This window comes from Hevea brasiliensis, chromosome 4 (genome assembly GCF_030052815.1).
Source record: "Hevea brasiliensis isolate MT/VB/25A 57/8 chromosome 4, ASM3005281v1, whole genome shotgun sequence".
Taxonomy (NCBI): Eukaryota; Viridiplantae; Streptophyta; class Magnoliopsida; order Malpighiales; family Euphorbiaceae; genus Hevea; species Hevea brasiliensis.
The window spans coordinates 109,658,932-109,683,943 of NC_079496.1; the positions used below are offsets into that span (position 1 = coordinate 109,658,932).

General features: G+C 32.3%; 3 protein-coding genes across 3 annotated transcripts in view; 1 reads left to right on the top strand and 2 right to left on the bottom strand.

Annotated features, from left to right (window-relative positions):
- The window catches only part of LOC110664705 (myosin-15), a 49,390-nt gene extending 36,836 nt beyond the window's left edge, over window positions 1-12,554 (top strand). Inside the window, exons 24-38 of the mRNA XM_058145863.1 lie at window positions 6,824-6,963; window positions 7,351-7,462; window positions 7,669-7,719; window positions 7,803-7,889; window positions 8,089-8,259; window positions 8,780-8,929; window positions 9,322-9,465; window positions 10,032-10,166; window positions 11,006-11,076; window positions 11,154-11,253; window positions 11,341-11,397; window positions 11,487-11,543; window positions 11,647-11,727; window positions 11,812-11,894; window positions 12,057-12,554. Of these exons, the coding sequence (XP_058001846.1) occupies window positions 6,824-6,963; window positions 7,351-7,462; window positions 7,669-7,719; window positions 7,803-7,889; window positions 8,089-8,259; window positions 8,780-8,929; window positions 9,322-9,465; window positions 10,032-10,166; window positions 11,006-11,076; window positions 11,154-11,253; window positions 11,341-11,397; window positions 11,487-11,543; window positions 11,647-11,727; window positions 11,812-11,894; window positions 12,057-12,180 (1,563 nt within the window). The 3' untranslated portion in view covers window positions 12,181-12,554. The remainder of the gene's footprint in view (window positions 1-6,823; window positions 6,964-7,350; window positions 7,463-7,668; window positions 7,720-7,802; window positions 7,890-8,088; window positions 8,260-8,779; window positions 8,930-9,321; window positions 9,466-10,031; window positions 10,167-11,005; window positions 11,077-11,153; window positions 11,254-11,340; window positions 11,398-11,486; window positions 11,544-11,646; window positions 11,728-11,811; window positions 11,895-12,056) is intronic.
- A 1,922-nt stretch (window positions 12,555-14,476) lies between these two features.
- Window positions 14,477-16,152, bottom strand: LOC110664704 (protein OXIDATIVE STRESS 3 LIKE 1). Its single transcript, XM_021824469.2, has 2 exons — window positions 15,593-16,152; window positions 14,477-15,156 (listed from the first exon to the last, which is right to left on the bottom strand). The coding sequence occupies exons 1-2, from the start codon at window positions 15,916-15,918 to the stop codon at window positions 14,682-14,684; spliced, it is 801 nt and encodes a 266-aa protein (XP_021680161.2). The 5' UTR covers window positions 15,919-16,152; the 3' UTR covers window positions 14,477-14,681.
- A 5,245-nt stretch (window positions 16,153-21,397) lies between these two features.
- On the bottom strand, window positions 21,398-23,555 carry LOC110664732 (endoglucanase 16). The gene is made up of 8 exons (XM_021824561.2): window positions 23,340-23,555; window positions 23,000-23,212; window positions 22,720-22,920; window positions 22,546-22,623; window positions 22,289-22,438; window positions 22,088-22,196; window positions 21,814-21,977; window positions 21,398-21,718 (listed from the first exon to the last, which is right to left on the bottom strand). The coding sequence occupies exons 1-8, from the start codon at window positions 23,553-23,555 to the stop codon at window positions 21,398-21,400; spliced, it is 1,452 nt and encodes a 483-aa protein (XP_021680253.2).
- Between the last annotated feature and the right edge of the window lie 1,457 nt (window positions 23,556-25,012).

A 25,012-nucleotide genomic window follows, 5' to 3' on the forward strand; every position in this document is an offset into this window, starting at 1 on the left:
AGGTATTTGCTAGTATTAGGTCGTATGCCATAGCAAAATCCAGGATACTTTTTCCCTCCTCATTTCGACTGCCAAAACCAAAACCTCCATGAACATTCTCATAACCTTCCTATCACTTCCTACATGTCCATTCAAATCTCCACCAATGAAAACATTCTCTTCATTCGGTATGCTTTGCATTAAATCATCCATATCTTCCCAAAACCTTTGTTTATTCTCACTGTCTAGTTCTATTTGTGGGGCATAAGCACTAACTATATTTATTGTTTCTCCGTCTAGTACTAGCTTTACTAGTATAATTCTATCTCCTACTCTTTTCACAGCTACTACTGCGTCTTTCAATGTCCTGTCTATGATTATACCCACTCCGTTCTTGTTTCTCTCCTTTCCAGTAAACCACAATTTGTACCCTGAATTACCCACTTCCTTACTTAAGTGACTTAATTTATATATGTGTTATTTCATAAGATTGAATTATGACCTACTCAAAATGTTAGTGATGCGAACTGAATAAAATATTTTGTAAATAGTGGAGAGCAGGAGTCAAAACAATATTTAAGAGTTAGTGTGAATAATTGAATTCACTAAGTTTAAGATTATATTAGCTATCATATTTTTAATTTGAAAAAGTTTTAATTATAATCTACAAAATTTTTATAAATATCTACTCTATTAAAAATAAATTTATTTTTAATATTTAATATTATGAATCAAAATTTAAATTAGTAAAAATTATACATTGTCCAAAAAAATTGTAACTTTAAAGAGTTGAATGAAAACATAATAAAAAATTTCTCTAGAACAAAAAATTGCATAGTTTTGTGCTCTTGTCTTAGGTTACATTAAATCTAACTCATATTATATGTTGATTTGCTGCTATTTTATAATTTAGATGGAAATATTATGTAACTTATTGTGTGTAGAATCAAGTACTTATTACCGTATCAAAGATTAAGTTTTTTTTAGCAACTCTAACCCCTTATGGTGTAGTAGCCAAAGCGCTATGGGTCAAAAAGATCTGGGCAGAATGCTGGCTCATTGAGCTATTCTCACTCTGCCAACAATCCACTCCTAGCACCTGCTAGGGATTCGAACCTATGACTTCAGCTCTGATACCAATTGTAAGATCAAGTGTTTACCACCGTGCCAAAAGTTTAAACTTTTAGTAAAGGCCAGAGGCACAACTCTAACCCTTTATAGCGTATCAGCTCAAGTGCAATGAGTTAAAGAGATCTGAACAGGATGCTGGTCTACTGAGCTATCCCCGCTCAGTGTCAGCATTATAAATATTTAGTGTTATCTTGTATTTTTATGTAAAAAGAGATGATTCTCCTTAATTTCAATTAATCTGTACATGGGTAATATATACAATTGATTCCTATAATTGTGTTCCACTAATTAGGAAGAAATCCTAAATAGGAATACAGAATACAGAATATACAAATAAATAATATAGTGATCGACTTTCTATAACACTCCCCCTCAAGTTGGAGCATAGATGTTAATCATGCCCAACTTGTTACAAATGTAGTCAATCCTAGCTCCATTTAGAGCTTTTGTGAAAATATCTCCTAACTGCTCTCCAGTTTTGATGTGTCCTGTTGAGATGATCTGTTGTTGAATCTTTTCACGAACAAAATGACAATCAATCTCAATATGTTTGGTCCGGTCATGAAATACTGGATTAGAAGCAATATGGAGAGCAGCTTGATTATCACACCACAATTTTGCAGGCAGGGAGGTCTTAAAACCTGTCTCATCTAGTAATTGAAGTGTCCACATTACCTCACATACTGACTGTGCCATGGCTTTGTATTCGGATTCAGCACTAGATCGAGAAACTACACTTTGCTTCTTGCTTCTCCAAGACAACAAATTTCCTCCAACAAAAACGCAATATCCAGTAGTTGACCTTCTATCAACCTTAGATCCAGCTCAGTCAGCATCTGAAAAACATTCAACATTCAAATGCCCATGATTACCATATAACAAACCTCTTTCTGGAGCGCCCTTCAAATAACACAAGATTTTTCCTAAGGCTTCCTAATGAGCAACAGTTGGGGAAGACATAAATTGACTTACCACACTAACGGCATAAGCAATGTCAGGACGAGTAACTGTAAGGTAGTTCAATTTTCCTATCAATCTCCTATATCTCTCTGGATCTTCAAACAACTCACTATCCCCTGCTAACAATTGTAAATTTGGAGTCATTGGTGCACTACAAGGCTTAGCACCTAATTTTTCTGTCTCTGTCAATAAATCGAGGACATATTTTCTTTGAGACAAGAAAATACCCTTCTTACTTCTCATAACTTCAATACCCAAGAAATACTTTAATAATCCCAAGTCTTTGGTCCGAAACTGGGTTTGGAGGAAGGTTTAAAGAGATGAAATACCTGCAGAGTCACTCCCAATGATAACAATGTCATTCACATAGACTACCAGGAGAATTAGACTAGCCTCAGATTGCCTATAAAATACTGAGTGCTCACACTTACTCTTTTGCATACCAAATTCCTGTACTGCTTCACTGAATCTCCCAAACCAGGCCCTAGGACTTTGTTTCAAGTCATAAAGAGACTTTCGAAGCCTACAAACTTTACCCAACTCCCCCTGAGCAACAAACCCAGGTGGTTGCTCTATATACACCTCCTCTTGAAGATCACCATGAAGGAAAGCATTCTTGATATCTAATTGGTGCAGGGACCAATCATATGTAGCTGCTAAAGAGATAAACAAGCGTACAGAAGTAAGTTTAGCTACAGGAGAAAAAGTGTCAGAGTAATCAACCCTATATGTCTGAGCATGTCCTTTTGCTACAAGGCGTACTTTTAACCTAGCCACAGAACCATCAGGATTTACCTTTACTGTGAATACCCATTTGTAACCAATAGCTTTCTTACCAGTGGGCAAAGGCAACAGTTCCTATGTACCATTAGCATCTAAAGCCTCCATTTCCTCTTTCATAGCAGCACACCAGCTAGGATGAGACAGTGCCTCACCAACAGTATTAGGGATAGGAACAGAGTCTAAAGAAGTAACAACACACCGAGAACAAGAAGACAATTAATTATAAGAAACAAAAGAAGAGATAGGGTAAGTACATGAACGTTTACCTTTACGAAGAGCAATGGGTAAGTCTAGATCAGAATCATGATCAATATGAGGTACATGATCTCCCAACGAAGTAGCTGGTGGAGGATCTGAGTCAGGAATCTCCAATCTCCTGGAATAAACATGAACAACGAGAGGTCGAGTAGGTCTAGAGACAGAAGGAACAGGCTATTGGAGAGGACTAGACATTGGTTGGACAGTATATATTAAGAGATCATCCTCCTCTCCCTGACTCTCATACACAGTTGATTAAGGAAAAAATGAAGTGGACTCAAAAAATGTGACATCTGCAGAAACAAGATAACGATTAAGAGTAGGAGAGAAATAGCGTACCCTTTTTGCAGTCGGGAGTACCCAAGGAAGACACATTTGAGAGACTTTGGATCCAATTTAGTAACCTGTGGACGAACATCACGCACAAAACAGGTACAACGAAAAATACGGGGTTCAACAAGGAACAAAGATTTTGTAAGAAACAAAACAGTATAAGGAATATCCCCATTAAGGACAGAAGACGGCATACGAGTGATCAAAAAATATGCCGTAGAAACTGCATTCGCCCAAAAGTGTTTAGGAACTTTCATCTGAAAAAGGAGAGCACGAGTTACCTCAAGAAGATGTCGATTTTTTCTTTCGGCCACGCCATTTTGGGATGGGGTATCCACACAGGAAGACTGATGAAGAATGCCATTTTGTGTCATATAAGACTGAAATTGTGTTGAAAAGTATTCTTTGGCATTGTCACTTCTTAATATGCGCACATAAATATTAAATTGAGTTTTGATTTCATTATAAAAGGCACAAAAGATAGAAAACAACTCAGAACGATTCTTCATTAAATATAACCAGGTAACACGAGAGTAATCATCAACAAAAGTAACAAAATAACGAAATTCAGTTTTAGAAGTAACAGAACAAGGACCCCAAACATCAGAATGAACTAACTCAAAAGGGGATGAAGCTTGTTTATTGACTTTAGACACAGAAGGCAAACGATGATGTTTTGCAAACTGACACGACTCACATTCTAGTACTGATAAAGACTGAAACTGAGGACATAGCTTTTTCATGTTAGACAAAGAAGGATGACTCAATCTATAATGATCTTCAAGAGGTGTTAAGGTACTGGAGCAAATAAGCGACCGCGGTACATGATTTTCTAGAATGTAGAGACCACCTGACTCACGTCCTCTATCAATAATCTGCTTTATCGTAAGATCCTGAAACAATCACTGGTCAGGAAAAAATGAAACAGAGCAGTTTAAGGTACGAGTAAGTTTACTAATAGAAAGTAGATTAAAAGAGAATTTTGGTAGACACAAAACAGATGACAAAGAAATTGACGAAGTCGGGTTTGCAGTTCTAGAACCCATGACACAAGAAGTAGAACCATCAGCTAAAGTAACAGTAGAAGAAGTGAGATTAGACTGAAAAGCAGATAGAAGACTAGAATTACCTGTCATGTGATCTGTCGCACCAGAATCAATAACCCATTTGGATGAGGAAGACACAAGGCATGTAGTGGATTTACCTGACTCAGCGATCGCAGTGACAGGGGAACTGGTAGGCTTTAGAGATGCCTGATACTGGGAAAACTGTGCAAAATTCTCTGCAGATACCAAAATAGTTTTCTCAGAGGATGATACTGTAGAATCCTCTGCTGCCATATTTGCCATCTGTGATCGCTGATTTTTCCTCTGAAATTGCAGACAATTATATTTTGTATGGCCAAGCTCATGGCAATAATAACAAATGACTCCTCTTGAGTCCTGATTAGAACTAGCCTCTCCATTACGCTGATTACTTCTGTTGCCTGTAATTCCTCCTCTACTTTCTCTTCTATTACCCTGTTGTCCATTTGGATTATGGCTAATTAGAGCACTACTAGCAGGCTGTGAAGATTGGGTACTCTCTGTACGAAGGACCCATGTGAACGTTTCATGTAAAGAGGAAATCTCAGAACTAGAGAGAATCTGAGATTTAGCAGTCTCATACTCTGAAGGAAGGCCTGCAAGAAAACTCATAACAGCCAATTGCTCCCGTTGGGCTTGCTAAACTTTCACATCAGGATTAAAAGACAACAATACATTAAGTTTCTCATATACCCGTTTAAAATCCATAAAATAAGCCGTGAGAGACTTATCCTCTTTCTCAGCAAGGTAGAATGCCTTACAAACATCATAAATACGAGAGATATTACCTTTACCAGAATACAGAAAATCTAAGTAATTCATCAATTCCTTAACAAATTCAGTAATTAATTAAACTAATTATCTCACTGTGAATCGAGTTCTGAAGCTGCAAAAACAACCGAGTATTCTCCCTTAACCAAGTTTGTCGTGTATCATCCGTAGGTGGATCTTTAGTAAGGTGATCATCCTTATCAATGCTACGCAAATAGACCCTAACAGTCTTACTCCACTCCAGGTAATTCGAACCATTAAGTTTGTGTTCCGTGATCTTAGTCATCATCGGAATCAGGCACCAGCACACAGTGGTGGAATGAGGGGGTTGAGGAGACGCCGGCGATGTTGATCGGAGTCGAAACGGCTGGTCGGCGGCCAAGGTCTCTCCTGAGCTGGGTGGTGAGAACAAATAGTCACCCTAGATAGATGACCTGCTCTGATACTATATAGAAAGAGATGATTCTCCTTAATTTCAATTAATCTGTACATGGGTGATATATACAATTGATTCCTATAATTATGTTCCACTAATTAGAAAGAAATCCTAAATAAAAAATCCTAAATAGGAATACAGAATACAGAATATACAAAGAAATAATATAGTGATTGACTTTCCATAACATTTTATATGAAAATTTTTAGTTTGATTTTAATATTTCTCTTGAGTAAGTTATTATATTTATATTACTTTATTGATATTTTATTTTGTCATTGATGTTATTATTTTAATATTAGTAGTATTATTTTTATTGATATTTTGATGTTAAAAATATATAATTATTTTTGTTCTTTTAAAAGGAATACAATAGTACTGCAATTTTAAGTGTAGGAATCGAGAACTGAACCGAATCGGAATTGGAACTGGAATTGAAAGTAGAACCAAACCAAAACCAAAAGCACTTAGAACTGACCCAAAACCGGAACCAAAATTTGGTTCCTCTTTTGGTTCCAAAAAATGAAAGAACCGAAATTCGATTTTGGTTCTTGCAAAGAACCGAACCAGAACCAGAACAACACAGCCCTATTTCAAATAAAAAACTTTCTTTGGGTCCTTTGGGAGGAGTATAATGGATGTGCAACATTGTTACACTTTCAAAATTCAAATAACCAGCTAATTTCTATTAGTTTATGTGGCAATAAAGTGCAGATAAATTTTTATTCTTTGCATCCTTAGCATTTTTTAGGGTCTTTAGTATTAAGATGTTACTTTTGTTTATTTCCAAAAACTGAACTAGATACCTGTAGATCTAAACTGTGAATCTAAACAGGATCGACATTTGGTATTACTGTTGTTTTTACCTGTACTTTAACAGTTATGGTTAATATTTTTTCATACATGATTGCTTTAATGACCTGATACTGATTTTCACATTGAATAAATAGTTGATCTGTTGGGAATCATCCTTCCTCACTCTTACACCTGTTGTCTTTTGGAATCTCACAGTCTCATGTACCGTACTGTTGATTGGTTTCCATGTATTGTACTGTTGACAAAGAAGAATTGCTGCTTTCTTTGACAGGGTTCATTGGATACCTTGGAAAAGAAGAACTCGGTTCTAGAGCATGAGCTTATCAAGGCTCAAAGGGATAATAGTGATACCATCAAAAAGTTAATGGAAACTGAAGAGAAGTGTTCACAGCTGCAACAGAACGTCCAAAGGTATTCATAAACTGATACTTTTCCTAATTAGCCAACTTGTCAAGTCATGTTAACATGGTTAATCCACTTCTCGCATCATTCACTCTGTTGCTATATCTTTTTCACTATTGTGTTTAACATGAGGTTTTAATGTTGAATTTTAAAATTCCACATTGTGTTGATCCACTAACAGAAATACTGTATTATATTATTGTTCTAAGAGAGGAATGTTTACATGTATCATGGATAAGTCAGTTGATGACATGATGTGAATATACATTCAATGTACACAAACATGATCCATCTGAATGCAACTATGGATTATTGAATCTATTAAAAAAAGCATATTTACTTGGCCACTGCTGGTGTTGGGATTTATCTTGATACATGTTTCTTCTCACATGGTAGTCTTGAGGAGAAGCTCTCACTTCTTGAAGATGAGAATCATGTCCTTCGACAAAAAGCATTGAGGGTGTCTTCTAAGAACAATCGTTCAAGTTTGGACAAAGCATTTTCGGAAGTAAGTTGCATATTTGAGACCTTGTGTGTGTTCGCTTTCTGGCACTGCACTTGAAGACCTTTTGCATTTAGGTTGCTTGGCCAATGCTGAAAGCTCGAGTAGTTTTTTTTTTTTTCCTTAACCTTGGGTATGGCAGGGGGACTGCAGGAGTTGTTGACTTGTATATTTACTATCTTTTAATGCTTCTGTTATTATTAATGGAACAGAAATACTCTGGTGTGCTTGCTCTTGCTCAAACTGATCAGAAGCCTATATTTGTAAGATATGAGTTTTCTATTGACTGTAGTTGCCAGCAATTAAGCCAAAGTATGATCTCACGTTGACATTGTTTGTGGTGCAGGAGTCTCCCACGCCTTCAAAACTTCTACCCTATTCACGTGGTTTATCAGAGTCACACCGACCGAAGTTGACAGCAGAAAGACACCAGGTTTCTAATATCATTTGTAAAGCCTTCACTTCTAAGATTGTCAAATTGATTGAGAACTTGTGATGGATTACCAGTAAGAGTAATATGCTTTACATTTATCAGTTTCAAATTGACAGTGACCTGATCTTTTTGGTCATTTCATTCCGCAAGGTTTTGCATTGAGGATTTTGGAAAATGCTTTCTCATTTTTGACATACAGGAGAACTATGAATTCCTCTCAAGGTGTATTAAGGAAGACGTTGGATTTATAGATGGTAAACCAGTGGCAGCTTGTATCATGTACAGATGTCTTCTTCACTGGCATGCTTTTGAATCTGAGCAAACGGTTATTTTTGACTATATAATTGAGGGAATAAATGAGGTTTTGAAGGTAAGTAATGCGCATTAGATTTCAAGTGTTCATGATTGAAAAGCAAGAATAATGGTCCTGTTCGCTTCAAGTGGTGATACTTAACCTGAGATGCCAAGCTAAGGTTGAGTCATGCTTTGTTTGTCTGTGCATTTAAATTTCACTCCCCTTTTCCCTTGTTCCCTATTTTTGACAGTAATGTTAAGGGAATACATATAATTGTCTTCACATTCATGTAAAAAACACTTAATTGGTAATGACATTCTAAACCCACTCTTCTTTTACTAATGAAGGTAACTTAGAAAAGATTCAAATATTTTGAATTAGAAAGCATGCAATGGATGAACATTTTGGGATATTCCATATTCAGAAGTTGCATAATTAGGTATAGGGAATAATGTGTCTACTATGACTATTTATTATTATTTTTTTTTTTGTTGGGGGGGGGGGGCGCTGTTGTTGGGGGCCCTGCTGTGGTTGGATTATCCATGTGTAATTGTTACAATATAAGTTGCAAAATTTTCCATTACAACCATTTCAGGTTGGAGATGAGAACATCACCTTACCATATTGGTTGTCCAATGCCTCAGCACTTCTATGCCTACTCCAGAGGAACTTACGATCAAATGATTTTTTGAACGGTGCTACTCAGTTTTCTGCACGTTCTGGGTTGCCAGGAAGGGTTGTGCATGTGAGTTTAGCCGTGAGAGTTTGGAAATAACAATTTTTGTTTTGGAGTTTTTCTGATTCTCTTCTATCATAATTCAAATTAATTCTACTTTGCTTATGTGTGCATGACTCTGCATATTACCTGAATAGCCAAATATTTCCTTCTATCAGCATGAATTTGTTATTCTTCCAATGACATGTGAATATTCATATACATTCTATTGTCTAGGTTCTGTGCTTACTTTCCTAATTCCTGCTCCTTCCAATTTATGCAATCTCAGCTGTAAAGAAACTGCCAACCCTTTTGCAATTACTAGTTGGCTTTTTATTTTTTTTCTTTTACTGTTAAATTTATTTAATTATGAACTTGTTAACTGGACTGACTCTGGTCTATTGCATTTTGTTACTTACCAGGGTCTGAAATCTCTATTCAAATATACTGGATATCCAGCCATACTGTTTAAACAACAGTTAAATGCTTGTGTAGAGAAGATTTTTGGCTTGATTAGAGACAACTTGAAGAAGGAATTATCACCTTTGTTGGGTTTATGCATTCAGGTCAAAGTTATTCAAATGCACTACATAGGCTTTCCATTATCAATTTTTGTCCTCACTTTCATGTTTTGGGTGCTTAATCATAATTCCATTGAAGATTTCTATGCACATACTGAAAAATGTTCATATGCTCATTTGATACTTTGCTGAGCTTTCAAACTGGTCCTTGCTGTCATTTTCTAGTTCCATCAAGTGTTGCCTCTGCATGATGATCTACAAGTTGCAGCTTTTGTTTAGATTAGCAAATTGAAGTTATTAAGCTTGATAACTTACTCTTTGGTAAAGGCAATAAATTCAAGTTATGAAATTAATGCACTAGCCAGAAGTATAAACTGCTAGTAGCTTCCATTAGATATATTTGGCCTAGATTTTGTGGTTATTTTCTTGAGAAGGGTCTTGAATGTTTATTGCAATGTCCTGATGTCTTTGCCTTATTTTTTTGCGTGGCTATTTCTTAAAGCTAAGAGCTATACCCTATATATACCATTTTACTTGCCTGGGGTTATTTTTTGGTTTGGATTTGTTTTGTTGTTACAGTTTTGATCAAATATGTTTTAATCATTCACCAGGCACCAAAATCTTCACGCCAGGCTGGAAAATTGTCTAGATCACCTGGTGGTGTTCCTCAACAAGCACATAACAGTGTGTGGGAGAGCATCATCAAATTTTTGGATTCTCTTGTGGGCCATTTACATGAGAAATATGTATGTGCAACATTTACACATTTATTAGTTTGTTTCATACAAATGGTTTTGTACCATATAGGCCTAAGTGTGCATTTCTTTCATGCCACTTGCAAAAACTCTTCTACACTTTAGGGCAGCATTACTTATGCATAGAGGTTTTCAGAGCGACGCAAAAAGCTCGTACAAATGGGGAAACATTGAAGGTTTTTTATGACATTAAAAAATGCCTAGGTGCAGAGACAAAATAAGCATCCTGTATCAGAAAAATGCCACTTACACTTATGCATTTCTGGTTGTTATTGTTAATATCTCACATCAGTTTGGGATAGGGTTAATGTGCCCCATACAAAGCCTTAGGAACTCCTTCCACCTTGAGCTAGCTTTTGGTGGTGAGTTAGCCATGGCCATTTTCTTAAGATGGTATTAGAGCGTCCCAAACTAATATTGGCCTTGGGCCTCTCATAAGTGAAGGGGATTATGTTAATATCCCACATCAGTTTGGGATAAGGGTAACGTGCCTCTTATAAAGCCTTGGGAACTACTCTCCCCTTGAACTAAGCTAGCTTTAGGAGTTGAGTTAGGCCCCCATTTTCTTAAGAGTTAAGTTACTCCTGCGGCATCAACTAGATAATTTTTTTATTTTAGTGCACTTTAGTAGCGTGTAAGTTTAGAATTGCAGAATGCAGAATTTCATCATGTTAATAACGTACACTCTTCTTCATCTTCTACAATCTAGCTGCTAGAAGTATTTGCATTGAGGTTCACTTATTTGCTACACGAATAAATAATTATTAAGCTAATATTATTTAATTATGAATTTCATGTCTCTTTGTCTAACCTGAATGTTACTCATGTAGGTACCATCATTTTTCATCCGTAAGCTCATCACCCAGGTTTTCTCTTTCATCAATATATCACTTTTCAATAGGTGAGTGATCACGATATAATTCACATTATGTGATAAAAGTGTTTTATATATATGTTTAACACAAATATTCTTCATAGCCTTCTGCTGCGACGTGAATGCTGCACATTTTCAAATGGGGAATATGTGAAATCTGGCTTAGCAGAACTAGAGAAATGGATAGTTGGTGCAACAGAGGAGGTAAGTACATCTTAATCTTGTTGATTACTAGCTCAAAAAGTCAATGGTTGAACTGAAAATTTATGTCTGAAGTGTTACCATATGTAGCATGCAGGAGCCTCATGGCACGAGCTAAGTTATATTAGACAAGCTGTTGGGTTTCTGGTAACAAGCATGCCTTTTTTTTTTTTTTTTTTTTTGGGATATGGAGTGATAAGTTCTATCATATCCTCATGGGTGGTGCAATTTTTCAGGTGATACATCAAAAGAGGAAAAAGTCTCTCGAAGAGATTATGCAGGATCTTTGCCCAGTATGGTCTTTCACTCATTAATGTTTTGAAATTTCTTTATTCTGTCATTAAGGAAATTATCTTGACATTACATCTCAACTTCTCGGTGTCAATATTTGGACAGGCACTGACTGTTCGGCAAATATATCGAATATGTACCATGTATTGGGATGATAAATATGGTACTCACAGTGTGTCAAATGAGGTAAGTGGCAGTTTCAGAAGCTTCATTGAGTAGTTAATTTGGTCAAATGATGTTTCTGAAGTTTGACTGTAATTTCATTGACAGGTGGTTGCTCAAATGAGAGAGATGTTGAATAAGGACAATCAGAATTTGACATCCAACTCTTTCTTGTTGGATGATGATCTGAGGTAATCTGCTTTCTCTATCAACATTATATGCCATACTTCTATATTTCATGATTATTTTGACCACTGAATTCAGTTAACCTGTTCAATTACCATGTTTCTATATTTCGTGATTATTTTCACCACTGGATTCACTTAACCTGTTTAATTACCACTTTCTTGCAGCATTCCGTTTTCTATTGAGGATATAGACATGGAAATTCCCGTAATAGATCCTTCAGATGTTGAACTCCCAAAGTTCTTGTCAGAATTTCCTTGTGCTCGGTTTCTGGTCCTGCATCAAAAGTAAATGGTCTGGTATTCACTCCAAAAGAAATGCTGATTTAAGCTCCAAGGCTGGCTTCAGGATAATACTCTGCCACTTATTAAGGCCATCATTTTACATGCAAGAATCAAGTTTTCTGTGATGCTTAATGGAAGAAACCTTTTGCAGTAGCAAAAAAAAAAAAGAAAGATTGACCTCATAGTTCATGAACTGCACATTCTGGTAGTGGAAAATGTCTAGCATTATATTGGGATTTGATATTGGCATTCCCCTTTAATTATTTTGTAGGTTTAGCCAGCATCTTGCGATTGGTTATAGGTATTGATGCTTCTACTTTCATGAATCTCATTCTTTGTACATGTTACTGCTTTTAGAATTACAGCGGTGAATTTTCACTACTTGGTGCTTTGTATGTAGAGAACATTATGTATTAAACTAATTGATATAGAACGTAATGTACATTTAAAAATAAGGGAGACATACAAAGTTGCTCAAACTATAGGGGAATTAAACTCATGAGCCATACTATGAAGTTGTGGGAGAGAGTTGTAGAGCATCGACTACGTCATAATACTTCTATCTCTCTCAATTAATCTGGCTTCATGCCTGGTCGTTCAATTATAGAAGTGATCTTTCTCATTAGAAGCTTGATGGAGAAATATAGAGATGTGAAGAAAGATCTACACATAGTTTTTATTGATTTGGAGAAGGCTTATGATAGTGTTTCAAGAGATGTCTTATGGAGTGTGTTAGAACAAAAGAGAGTATCTATTAGGTATATACAAGTGTTAAAGATATATATGAATGAGCAACTACTATTGTGCGCACAGTGAAAATGGACACAAGAGATTTTCCGATCTCAATTGGATTACACCAAGGATCAGCTATAAGCCCTTACCTTTTTACATTAGTTTAGATGAATTGATGAAAGATATACAAGAAAGTATTCCTTGGTGCATGATGTTTGTGGATGATATTGTTCTGATAGATGAGACGCGGGAAGGAGTCAATAGAAAGCTAGAGTTTTGGAGAAGTACTCTAAAGTCAAAAGGCTTTAAGTTAATTAGAACGAAAATAGAATACATACATTGCAAGTTCAGTGAAAGCTAAACTGGTGATAGGGAAGAGTTAGTTTGGATGGAGTGGTACTGTCCCAAAATAATCACTTTAAATATTTCGGTTCAGTCCTTCAAGTAAATGGGGGATATGAAGAGGATGTTAGTCATAGGATTAAAGCCTGATGGTTGAAGTGGAGACGTGCCACGGGAGTTTTATTTGATCACAAGATTCTCAATAAGTTGAAAGAAAAATTTTACCGTACAGTCTTACGACTTACTATGTTATATGGTAGTGAGTATTGGGCACTGAAGGAGTCGTATGCGTCTAAAATAAGAGTTGTAGATATGAGAATGTTAAGGTGGATGAGTGGTCATATTAGACAAGATAAAGTCCATAATGAGTGTATTAGAGAAAATATAAGAGTGATGTTAATTGAGGATAAGTTGAGAGAAGAGAGATTGAAATGGTTTAGTCATGTGAAACGTAGACATACGGAGGCTCTAATTAGACAAGTAGAGCACATTAGATTAGATGATAGAAAGAAAAAAATGGATAGACCTAAATTGACTTAGAGAAGAGTAGTACAACATGATTTATAAGTATTACACATTTCTGAAAATTTAACTCAATATCGTTTAGAGTGGAGAAAGCGAATCCACATAGCCGACCTCAAATTTTTGGGATAAAAGTTTAGTCGAGATAAGTCGAATATTCAAGCCTTCTATTGCATCTTAGAGAATTTTGATAAGGTTGTTAATTGATATTGACATCTCTTGGCTTCTTTGTAACAGTTGGCTGTCTCTCTAACCAAGTATTTTGTCGTCTTCTTTTTCTTTTTAGACATCCTCTAACCAAGTAGTTGAACATACGCAAATTTGTGGCTCTCAGCAAACAGATTCTGTATCTTGAATATCCAAACGAGACCGACTGCTCTCCTAACTCAAAGGGAGTGTTTCAGTGATTCAGCATTTGAATGAACTCTGCAATTCAGCTACTAGCATTAGTTGCATCGAGGACAATTTGCCATATGGTAATACATCCCGTAGCAGTTACCAACTCCCTTTTTTTTTTTTCTATATTCCCGTCTTCAAATGGGAAATTTTTACTTAGGTCGAATCTAAAACATGATCTTCTATTTTGAGCCCATGCTGGTCCGAATCTAGGTAAAACAAAATCCATTTTCAAACTGTATTTTGTCCTTTATGTATTGGCCTTCTGGGGTTTTATGCATACTGACCAACGTTAAATTCAAAGTACCAGCTTTAGCTGAAACCAAAGTACGTCTGTATTCATCAAGTGACCTATCATATGGTTAAAAACAAGAAGCATACAGGGGATAAAAGGAATTGAAACTCCATCGAAAACACTAGAGGGAAAAAAAACAAAAAAGACAAAAACCCTTTCCCTGTGACCCCATGGCAATGAAGTCTATATAGGGTTGGATAGAAGTACATGAAAACGTCAAGTTAGTGAACGGTTTTGTCAAGGGTAGCTGTATTACTGGCACATTGCTGTAAATCAGCCACCGAGAATGATCGCCAAGGAGAGAATTTTTGCTGCGGAGATGGCAACGAAGCTAGATTATTGTCAGAAGCCATTGATCGTGGATGCAGAGGAGGAAGATGCTGAGACTTCGAATTTGAGCTAGAAGTGGAATCCTCACTTGTGCTACCGGTACTCTCAGAGTTACTCATAGCAACTGCTAGAGCCAATGTGCTTCGGCTTGAGCTAATTGGTCTTTTAGATATCCCACCCCCATTACTTCGGTGAGGGAAACATCTATTCTTGTCCAACACATGACTGAGGGCAAGTAAATTTCTGCGTCTCCTTGAGTATGCATTATCTGGTTTTGCTATATCTTTAATACAGGGAGAATATGATGCCTCAGCCAAACTGGTGAAGGACTTTGATTTACCATTGTAAAATACTGATATGCCTCTCCTGCAATCAATTCAGTGTTCCAGTGATCAATTTATTGTCCATCAAAATCAAAAGACAAAACTTTTGGCAATCTCAATCTCATGAAATGGATTCTCTAATCTTTTTAAGACATCCATCTCTAGAAAACAAGCTGAGACACCCCAGTTAATACCTGGCAAGTAATTAAGGATCTCACATGAATAACCAGTAGGGAACACAACTGCTATAATCCTACAAATAATTAATTTATGGGTTTATCAAGATCAAATTAGTCGAAGTAACAAAGCATCCATGGCACTGCAATCCTATTTTCAATTTCTCATCTTAATGGAGGTTCCTCGATCTGCTAAAACCCCATAAAAATGAACCATCTTTCCCTATGTCCCAACTTAATCTCTTCATATCTTTCATGTCGAGAATTGAAAATACTAAAAAAATAAAAAGAAATTAAATTTACCTCATGGGCAAAGCCTCCTCCAAGGCATCCATGGATTTAAGCGTTCCCTTGTACGCGCTTTGCACCTCATTTTCCTCCTCACAATTTTCGCCATCCGATGAATCTCTCCCCGACAGATCGCTATTCTTTCCGATGGACGATGTCGTTGATGATGCCGATGTGCTACATTCATTCACCTCCGCCCCCTCCTCCTTCTTATCCACCGCTCTCCTCTCCGCCTGCGACTCGAAGATCGCCGGCGTGGGGACGCACGCAATCCCTCCGCGCGGATATCCAGAAGGTTCGATCTCTTTCATCGCTCGACTACTTTCTAAAGCGATAGACATAGCAACCAAAATCTCTTCCCCTTGTTGAAATTCGAAACTGTAAGAAGCAAAGATGAGAATTTGGAAAGATGGTGTTGTCCTCCGACCAAACGGATTATAGATTACATAAAGAAACGATTTGTTGATTTCTGATAAATATGCATTTGCTTAGAGAGAGAAAATTAAAATTAAAAAAAAAAAAAGAATTTTGATTATTAATAAATATGGAGAGAGAGAAAGAGAATTAGGGCTTATCCTCATCCACGGATGTTAGAATATTCGACAATTTTGTTTCTGGTGGAGTTTAATGCATTTGAGTAAATATTCTCTGTTTCCAGTCTCATAGTAGTAGTAGGGGAGAGCCGTTTTTGATTTAAATTGAAAAATTAAATCGAATTGATTTAATTTGGTTCCATCGATTCAGTTTGATTTATAATTTTAATAATTTTTATTAATTGATTTAATTCGGTTATTTTTATAAAAAATTAAAAAAATCAAACTGAACTGAAATTATTAATATATATAGAAAATCAAAGAAAATCGAATTGAAATTGAATCAAATCGAATCGAAATCAAAGAAAACTGAACTAAACCTTAAGATTTTTTAGTTTTGATTTCTAATTTTTTTTGTTTTTATGTTTTATTATTTAGATTTAATGTTAAAAATATAAAATTTTATAAATTTTAATTTGATCAGTTTAAAATCAAACCAAATCAATATTTATCAATTCGATTCAATTTGATTTTCTCTTATTAATCGATTTGGTTTAATTTTAAAATTTTTTAATTTTTATCGATTCGATTTGATTCAAAACTGAACCAACCACTTGCACACCCCTACATAGTCGTTTCACTTTTTATTTTTCTACACATATTTTAAAAATAATTTTTTTATCAACAACTCGACTTTATTAATTATTTTATTTTTATTATTATATTTTAATTTATTTTAATAAAATCATTCTTTTTTTTATTAATAACCACCCATATCAAAATTAGATAAAATTTTTAATAAAACTCTTATACCGTGTGTTACATGATTTAATCATAAAAAATTTTCCTCACTAAATTAGTTTAAAAAATAAATAAATAAACAAAATTTTATATTATTTTATTTATTATATTTTCTAATTCATATTTTTAAATTAAAATAATAAAAAATAATTAAACCTAATAAAGATATATTTTTTTATAATTTAAAATTACAAAAAACAAGTTGCATAAAAATTTTATCCAAATATTTTATTAAATTTTGATATAAATAATTGCTAATAAAAAAATAATTTTATTAAAATAAATTTAAGTATAATAATTAAAATAAAATAATTAATAAAATTAAATAATTGTGGATAAAATTTATCACATAAGGAAAGAAATAATCTCACTATTGATTAAAGACACAAAATAAAGAGATATATCAGTGAAGGAGAGGGTAATTTTTTACATGGTTGATTATAGATTATTACCTTTTTATTTATTAATTAATTAAGAAAATAATTAATTAAATAATAAATAATTAAGATTTCCATTAATGATACTTTGCTTTTGCTTTGCATTCTTTTGGGAGAAAAGATTCTCTCTCTTTTTATAGGAAAAAAAAAAGGTAAAATCTTTATTAACTGTAAACAACTAATTATAGTGATTAGCGTTAGTCATTTGTGTTTTCTTGCAATAACCAAACCGTACAATTCCAAAGCTTCTTGTCTAATCAAATTATTACATTTAAATTTTACATCTCATTTTTTAAAAAATATTAATAATTAATTAAATTATTATTTATTTTATATAAAAAATTATATAAATATTTATTATAATACTTTGATAGGGATAAAAAATAAAATTAAAAAAAATAATTAATATTTTTTAATTTTAAAAATGAAATAAATAATTTTTGATAAAAAAAATTTAAATATAATAAATAAAAATAAAATGAAATATTATTTTTTTAATTAAATTAAATTATTATTTATTTCACCTAATTAAGAAAAAAAATAATATATTAATATAAATTTTAAAAAATTATATAAATAATTATTATTTGTAATAAAAATAAAGTTAAAATTAAAAAATTAATTTTCTTAAAATGATAATAATTATAAATAAATTAATTTTTAAAAAATACAGAATATTTTATTTTATAATTTAACATTTTAAATAGAATTCAAAGAATTGTTTAGTATTATAATATTTTTAAGATAGTTTTTTTAACTGTGAATAATTTATATATATTTAAAAAAAAGTATAAAATCCAATTATTTTTATAAAAATATTTTAAAAATAATTAACTACAATTCATTTATAAATAATAAATTTAATTTATATAATATAGTTCAAGATTTATTAATTTATAAGTTGAAATATAAAATTTAAAAATAAATAAAATTATAAATGATAAAAAATGCATTACAGAAAAGTATGTCTTAATAAATATTAATAGAATTTAATAATAAAAAAAGAGATTTTTTTTTAAAATAAATTAGTGGAGATAATTAAATTGAGGATTGACCAAAACACGGAGGCGAGGAGCGTGCTTTGTGGGGCAGAAGGAAATAAGAGAGAGGTAAAACGTGGCCCACCTACTGATCAGATCTTATCTATGTCGTGGAACTCACGAAAGTCGTAGGGGTCGGTCTGATCTGATAACCTTTATCCTTATCCACTTCTGCGGGGTCCACACATTTAAAATAATACACCATACGTTTCATTCATTTTTTAATGTTTTTAAATAAATATTAAAATAATAATTAAATAATTTATTTTTATTAAAAAAACTAATAATTAATTAATATAATGTAAAAAATTGTGATAAGAGAGTTGGTATTATTTTTTATTCTATTTTAAACTGATATAAATTTCTCCTTTATACAGAGGAAAAGAGAGCAAGAAAATATCATGCAAGGACAAATAAGAGAATGAGCTGATGGAAGAGTAGAAAAAGTTGAATAAGTCTTTTTTTACTCTTCATTTTTTAGGTATTTTTAGAATTAGTTTATAAATTAATAATGGGATAAATTTTAATAATTATCGTTGAATTTATATAGTTATAATATTATAATTTTTTAATTTTAAAATTTAACATAAAATTTTTTAAACTTTTAAATTTTACACAATAAAATTTTTTTAACTTTTCGTTATTGATTTTTTAATTAGAAATTAATGTGAATAGCTCTCGTATGATGCTTAGTTAATATTTTCCTTTACTCTATTATTCAAAGTATAAAATTATTTTATTTACACATAGAAAAATATTATACCTATAAAGAAAAGAATGATTCAATTTATATATGACTTGAAAGAAAATAGAGAAATATTAACTAAGCTCCATATTAAAATTATTTAGATCAATATTTAATTGAAAAATTGATAATAGAGAGTTAAAAAAATTTTACTATATAAAATTTAAGAGTTATTAAATTTTTATATCATATTTTTAAATTAAAAAATTATAATATATCATATTTTTAAATTAAAAAATTATAATATTATAATTAAATAAATTTAAAAATAATTATCAAAATTTATTTATTAACAGTGACTTCTTTCAAATAATTTTTTTATATATTTTTATTCATGGGCGAGAGACAGGCGAAGAATCTCTAGATATCCTCAGATAAGATCTCATGCATGAAATTAGGTCTTTTTTTTTTTTTAATGATCTTGAGGGTAATTCTAGAGCACTTCTTATCTGATGAGTTGATCGCTGATTGATAAAAAAGAAAAATATTCTATTTTTAAAAAATGGACTAACTTTTTCAAACTTTCTAATCACATCTTTAAATATAATTTATATTATAAAATATATTTGAAGCATATTTTTTACTCACAGAAATATAAAATATAAGATTTATCTTTTATATTTCACAAAATTTTATATTTATATAAATATTAAAAAATTAAAATTTATTATTCTAAGTGCATTTAATTATAATAGGCAATGGAGAATGATCTCACATTAGGTCATATAGAAAAATTCTCTCCGTTTTGCAAAGATGAACTTATTTTTTTTTATTGTTATAAATTATAGGTCATTTTTTTAATTAATAATTTATTTATTAATTTATTAATATGCTTTAATTTAATATGTATTGAAAAAATAAAATCAATTAACTCTAAGAATAATTTAGTAACATGAAATTTTTTTTATTAGACAAAATAATATGAGTTATTGAATTTAATTTTCAATCAAGTAAAATGAGTGAAGAGAATATTAGGTAAAAGATTAAATAAAATTTAATATTATTTAATTATATAATTTATAATTTTTTTAAATTATGTGAAATAAAAGTAATTTTATATTTATGATGGAAAAAGTATAATATTGACTTAACAAGTGATTTATACCTTAGACCCATAATAAGTTATTTACTATCTTTTTGAAAAGAATTTACATAAGATATTGCATAATTTACTAGCTTCATTGACAAAATTATACAATTTAATCAAAAATTACATAATTTGTTTGGTTAATAGTTTTTGGAAGAATTAGCACAATGGATAATTTACACTAAAATTGCATAATTTAATAAAAATTACTTACATAATTTCCTAGATTATGTAATTTTCCATTGAAATAAGTAATTTTCCAATTTCATTATGTATTCATAGAATTGAGATAAATAATTTTTTTCTACAGAGAATTTACATAATTCAATGAAAATATTACATAATTTAATGAAAAATTACATAAATTGTTAGCTTGTGTAATGTCTCATTAAAATAAATAATTTTTTTTTCTTTATATATTTTATATACTCCTGTTTGGAATATAGAATTTCACAAGAATTCAATTTAATTATTTTTTTTTTGTCAATTCTTATATTTGAAATGAAAGAATTCAGTTTTCAATAAAGTAGAAATCAACAATGATTGTGTGAGAACTCATTTAAATTCTTTTGTTACAAATGATTTATTCTAAATGAAGCCATAGTACTGAGATATATAATTTTTTTATAGGTAGAATAAATTTCCTATTATTTTATAGTATATATATTTGTATAATTGAAAAAAAAAAGTTGAAGAAGCAAGCTAAAAAGCTAGATTGTTAAATGAAATTGCTCGTAAAAAAATTCTCCTCTATAGTTTTTGCCTATTTATTATAGACTCAAAATACATTATACATGGAGGGGCATACACATTAAATAGATGAGACTCACATATTTTTGTATGAAATTCATTATGGACCAAGTACAACTAGAAAATTTTTTATGTAAACTCGGTCTATCATGAACTCAAAATACAAGCGTGAAAGCTATTTATTTAGCATGTAAATCTCACCAAATATATTTTATTTTGAATTCATGGTATATCGGACAAAAAAATTCCGGTACAACTATACTATATTTGTATATATCAACAATTACATTGTGTATGTGTTCACCCTAAAATTTCTCTATACAGCACAGCCCAACTGATTAGTAACTTGAGCCACTGAAAAACTACGCTCTTCATTTTCTTGCACAAGCTAAATAATACTAATGGATTATGATTTACGAATTAGACACTAATGGGATGCCAGCTTTGCCAGAACACCCACTGCCTGGGAGTTTACATAAGTGCATGGCTCGGTAAAGGATGATTCAGTTCGTTTGTCGTTGAAATTGTCGTATTTGTCAGGTCCACCCACAAATGCGCCCGTTAGTTCATTAGGGTTTGGCCTATCCTTCTGGAACCAGTTCACAAAGCTCATGGGGCAGCTAATATCATCTTTAGCTTCTGATACTGGAATAGAAGCGCCTCTGTGGTGCGGTTGTGTTGGTGGGTTGTTTCCAAATCCCACCATGAATGATCTTTTCAGCGGATTGTTCCCTAGTAAGTAATCCATCTGCGGTTTTAACACCAAATTAACGAATATGTTGTAGGTTTAATTAATTCCTTATTCGTTTGTGTTTTAATCTTGAAAGTGAGATAATATTATACCTGTTGCCTGGCAAAGTTGAGGAGGGCGGTTGAGTCAAACTGCTTGTTTCCACAGCTAACCTTTTCATTGTGATCCCTGAGGATGTCACTGTAGACGGCAAACAATAATGCTATGCCTGTAACATATTGAGTATTGGCTCCATCTCTCAAGTGAAGCATACCACCTGAAATTAACACAAAAGGGAATATTTCTTCATGTGAACCAGGCACAGAGATGGAGAGAGAGAGAGAGAGAGAGAGAGAGAGAGAGAGAGAGAGAGAGAAGAAAGGGAACCTGGAGTGACATAGAGTTGGTGGTAAGGGCTATCAGGGAGCGCTGAACATATAAAACTATCAGCTGCATTTTTATGAGGCACTAAGCCCTTATTTCCTTCAAAGAAAAACTGCAATTTAAGAAACCCTATAAGCTTCAAAACATGCCAAGTCTGTCAATGTTTAGAGAGAAAGACAAAGAAGAGGCTTAGGCTTTATGAACCTTGGAGAGCAAAACTTGGGCTCCGGCGTATTTGAGGTCCCAGCTAAACTCAGCAACATTAGCATTAATAGCTTCATCTGTGAGGTATTGCAAGTATACGGGCTTCTTGCTGGCCATGAATAGCCAAGTTGCAGCCCACATTAGCTCATCCTGGATTTTATGAATTCACAAATCTTAGTTAACCCTTAATTATTGTAGAAACTTAATTAATTACAGCAATATGCAAAGAAGGAGAGAGAGAGAGAGCGTGCGTTTACATTGTAGCCAGAGAAAGAGCAATAGAAGGGGCATTCTCCATCATAAGTTCCTTTGTGTGATTTGGCAAAATTGTAAAGCTGCAAAAAAAAATGACCCAGAAAGAAAAATATTAAGATAAAGGACACAAAATTAAATAAGTAAACCCCAAAATAAATATATATTTCAAAGATCACCAGTTTGGCTTTGTTGAGGAGACGACGGGCATAGGTACGATTTGAGGCTCTAAAAACAATGGAAGAAGCAGCCATTGCAGCTGCTGTTTCTGCTGCAATCTCTGATCCAGGATGATTCGCATCAATCTTCAACACAGTTCTTGGTGTTTTCATATTTTCTGGTCGAACCCAACATTGATGATCAGCTACTGGGTCTCCCACCTTCAGTCACACAACAATATCAAACAAAAACAAACACAACTTTAATAATTATCTTCTGATTATATATACCTATATATACCTGCACATACAAACGGTTTTGTCTACTGCTGGCTTTCAGTAAATAATCTGTGCCCCATTTGATACCAGCACGCACATTTTCCATCTCTCCGGCGGCTTCTAACTCTTTTTTATAATCTATAGCACTCCATGATAGGGTTGTAATTGTAAAAGCCATTGGCAATCCATATTTTACGTTGTCTCCTGCGTCATAGTATCCCCCAACAAGGTCCATCTGTATACATGCATGCAAGGTTCATAAAAGATATTATATATTTCTTTTCTTTTTGGTTCTTGAAAAGAGAAAAAGTTCTAGATTGAGAATTATATTACAGTGCAGAGAAAGAAAGAAAAAGACTCACATTTTCAAGTTTACCATCGTCAAGGGCAGAGTCTCCTCTCCAAGGTAACCTATTATTTGGTGGGAGTTTCCCTGATCTTTGTGCTTCTAAGAAAATTATGGACTTGGTAAGGGCTTCCTTATAATTAAAATGTCCATTAACAGCTACCAAAAGTCCTTGAAAAATAGTGAAACATGCCATAACAATTGCCAAGGAAGGTCTCATAAGGTTACCCATGAAGAAAAGAGATTCAAATTCACAGGAAACAGAGAATATAAAACTATCTAATAGTAATATCTACTTTATTATCCCCCCAAAGCAAAGAAGAAAGAACACATGAACCGCAGAACAAGTAGAGGAAAAACGGGGGGAAATGAATAAGAGGGGAATGAAAGGCCTCGTCTCGTGTTGGAAACTTAAAAAGGCATAGAAAAAAAGGAAGTAGCGATTTTTCTGTTGAAAGAATGGTCTTTTTTAGAATAAAAATCACAAAGCTGTGGTTGAAATGGCTAGTTTTTGGTTTGTTTTTTGAATGGTGGGAATGTATTAGGAGTTAAGTAATGCATGGCTGATGGAGAAATACTTACAAGAATCTACTCTAGGATATGTACTAACCCGAAATTCTTACTTAAAATTTATACATCATATATTTAAGATACAAAATATATAATTAGACTCACTTATTATTAAATATATGAACCTCATATATTTATATTTTGAGTTTATAAAATGATCGAATCCACGAATAAGAAAAGTTTATATACTAATACTACTCGAATAACTTACATGCTTTCATATTGGTGGTTAGTTCATAAATACATGCAGAACTAAGACTATGTTTGATATAATATAATACAATGTAATTTAATTAATTATTTGATAAAATAGATAATATAATATAATATAATATAATATAATTATCATTATATTTTTATGTTTGATTGTAAAATTAAAATATAAGTAATTTATATAATGAAAATTTTTATTTTATTTATGATGTTAATATATAGTAAATGGTAATATATAGATGCAGTAATTGGTGGTCAAATGGTAATAGTGACTAAGAGGCAATGATAGTGATGATAATAGCGATAATAAAGTAATGATGACGGTGATAACAATAAATAAAATAAATAAATAATATGATTATATTTATTTTTTATTTAATAATTATTATATTAATTAAAATGTAATTGATTATATTATGCCATTATCATTCAATTCATTAAATTTATCTATGTTATTAAACAATAATCAAACCTTTGATTAGCTTGTACCAAGCCTAGCCTAATTTGATACAAGAATGGGTAGTGACCCTATGCATGTATCATTTATGTGTAGTTTATTGTGCTAGGTTATTGGAGAGGGAAAAAGTGGTGGGTTGGTTTGGAAATTATTTATTGTTTCACCACATATTTTCTCTCTCACGTTTATTAACATCCATTTATTTATATTTTAAAAAGAATTTCATTTATGTATTTTTTTTGTCTGATTATTTTTTAAGTTTTATTATTTAATATTTTAAATTCTAAGTTGAGTGTATTGGAGAGACTGCTGATCTTAGTTTAATTTGAATATAGCATGTTAAATTTTTCTGAATTTTACTATAATTAAAAAAAAAGAATTTTATTTATTTATAAAAATGCAGTGGGTTATTTTATGTACAAAAAGTGAATTCAATAATTTCATAAATT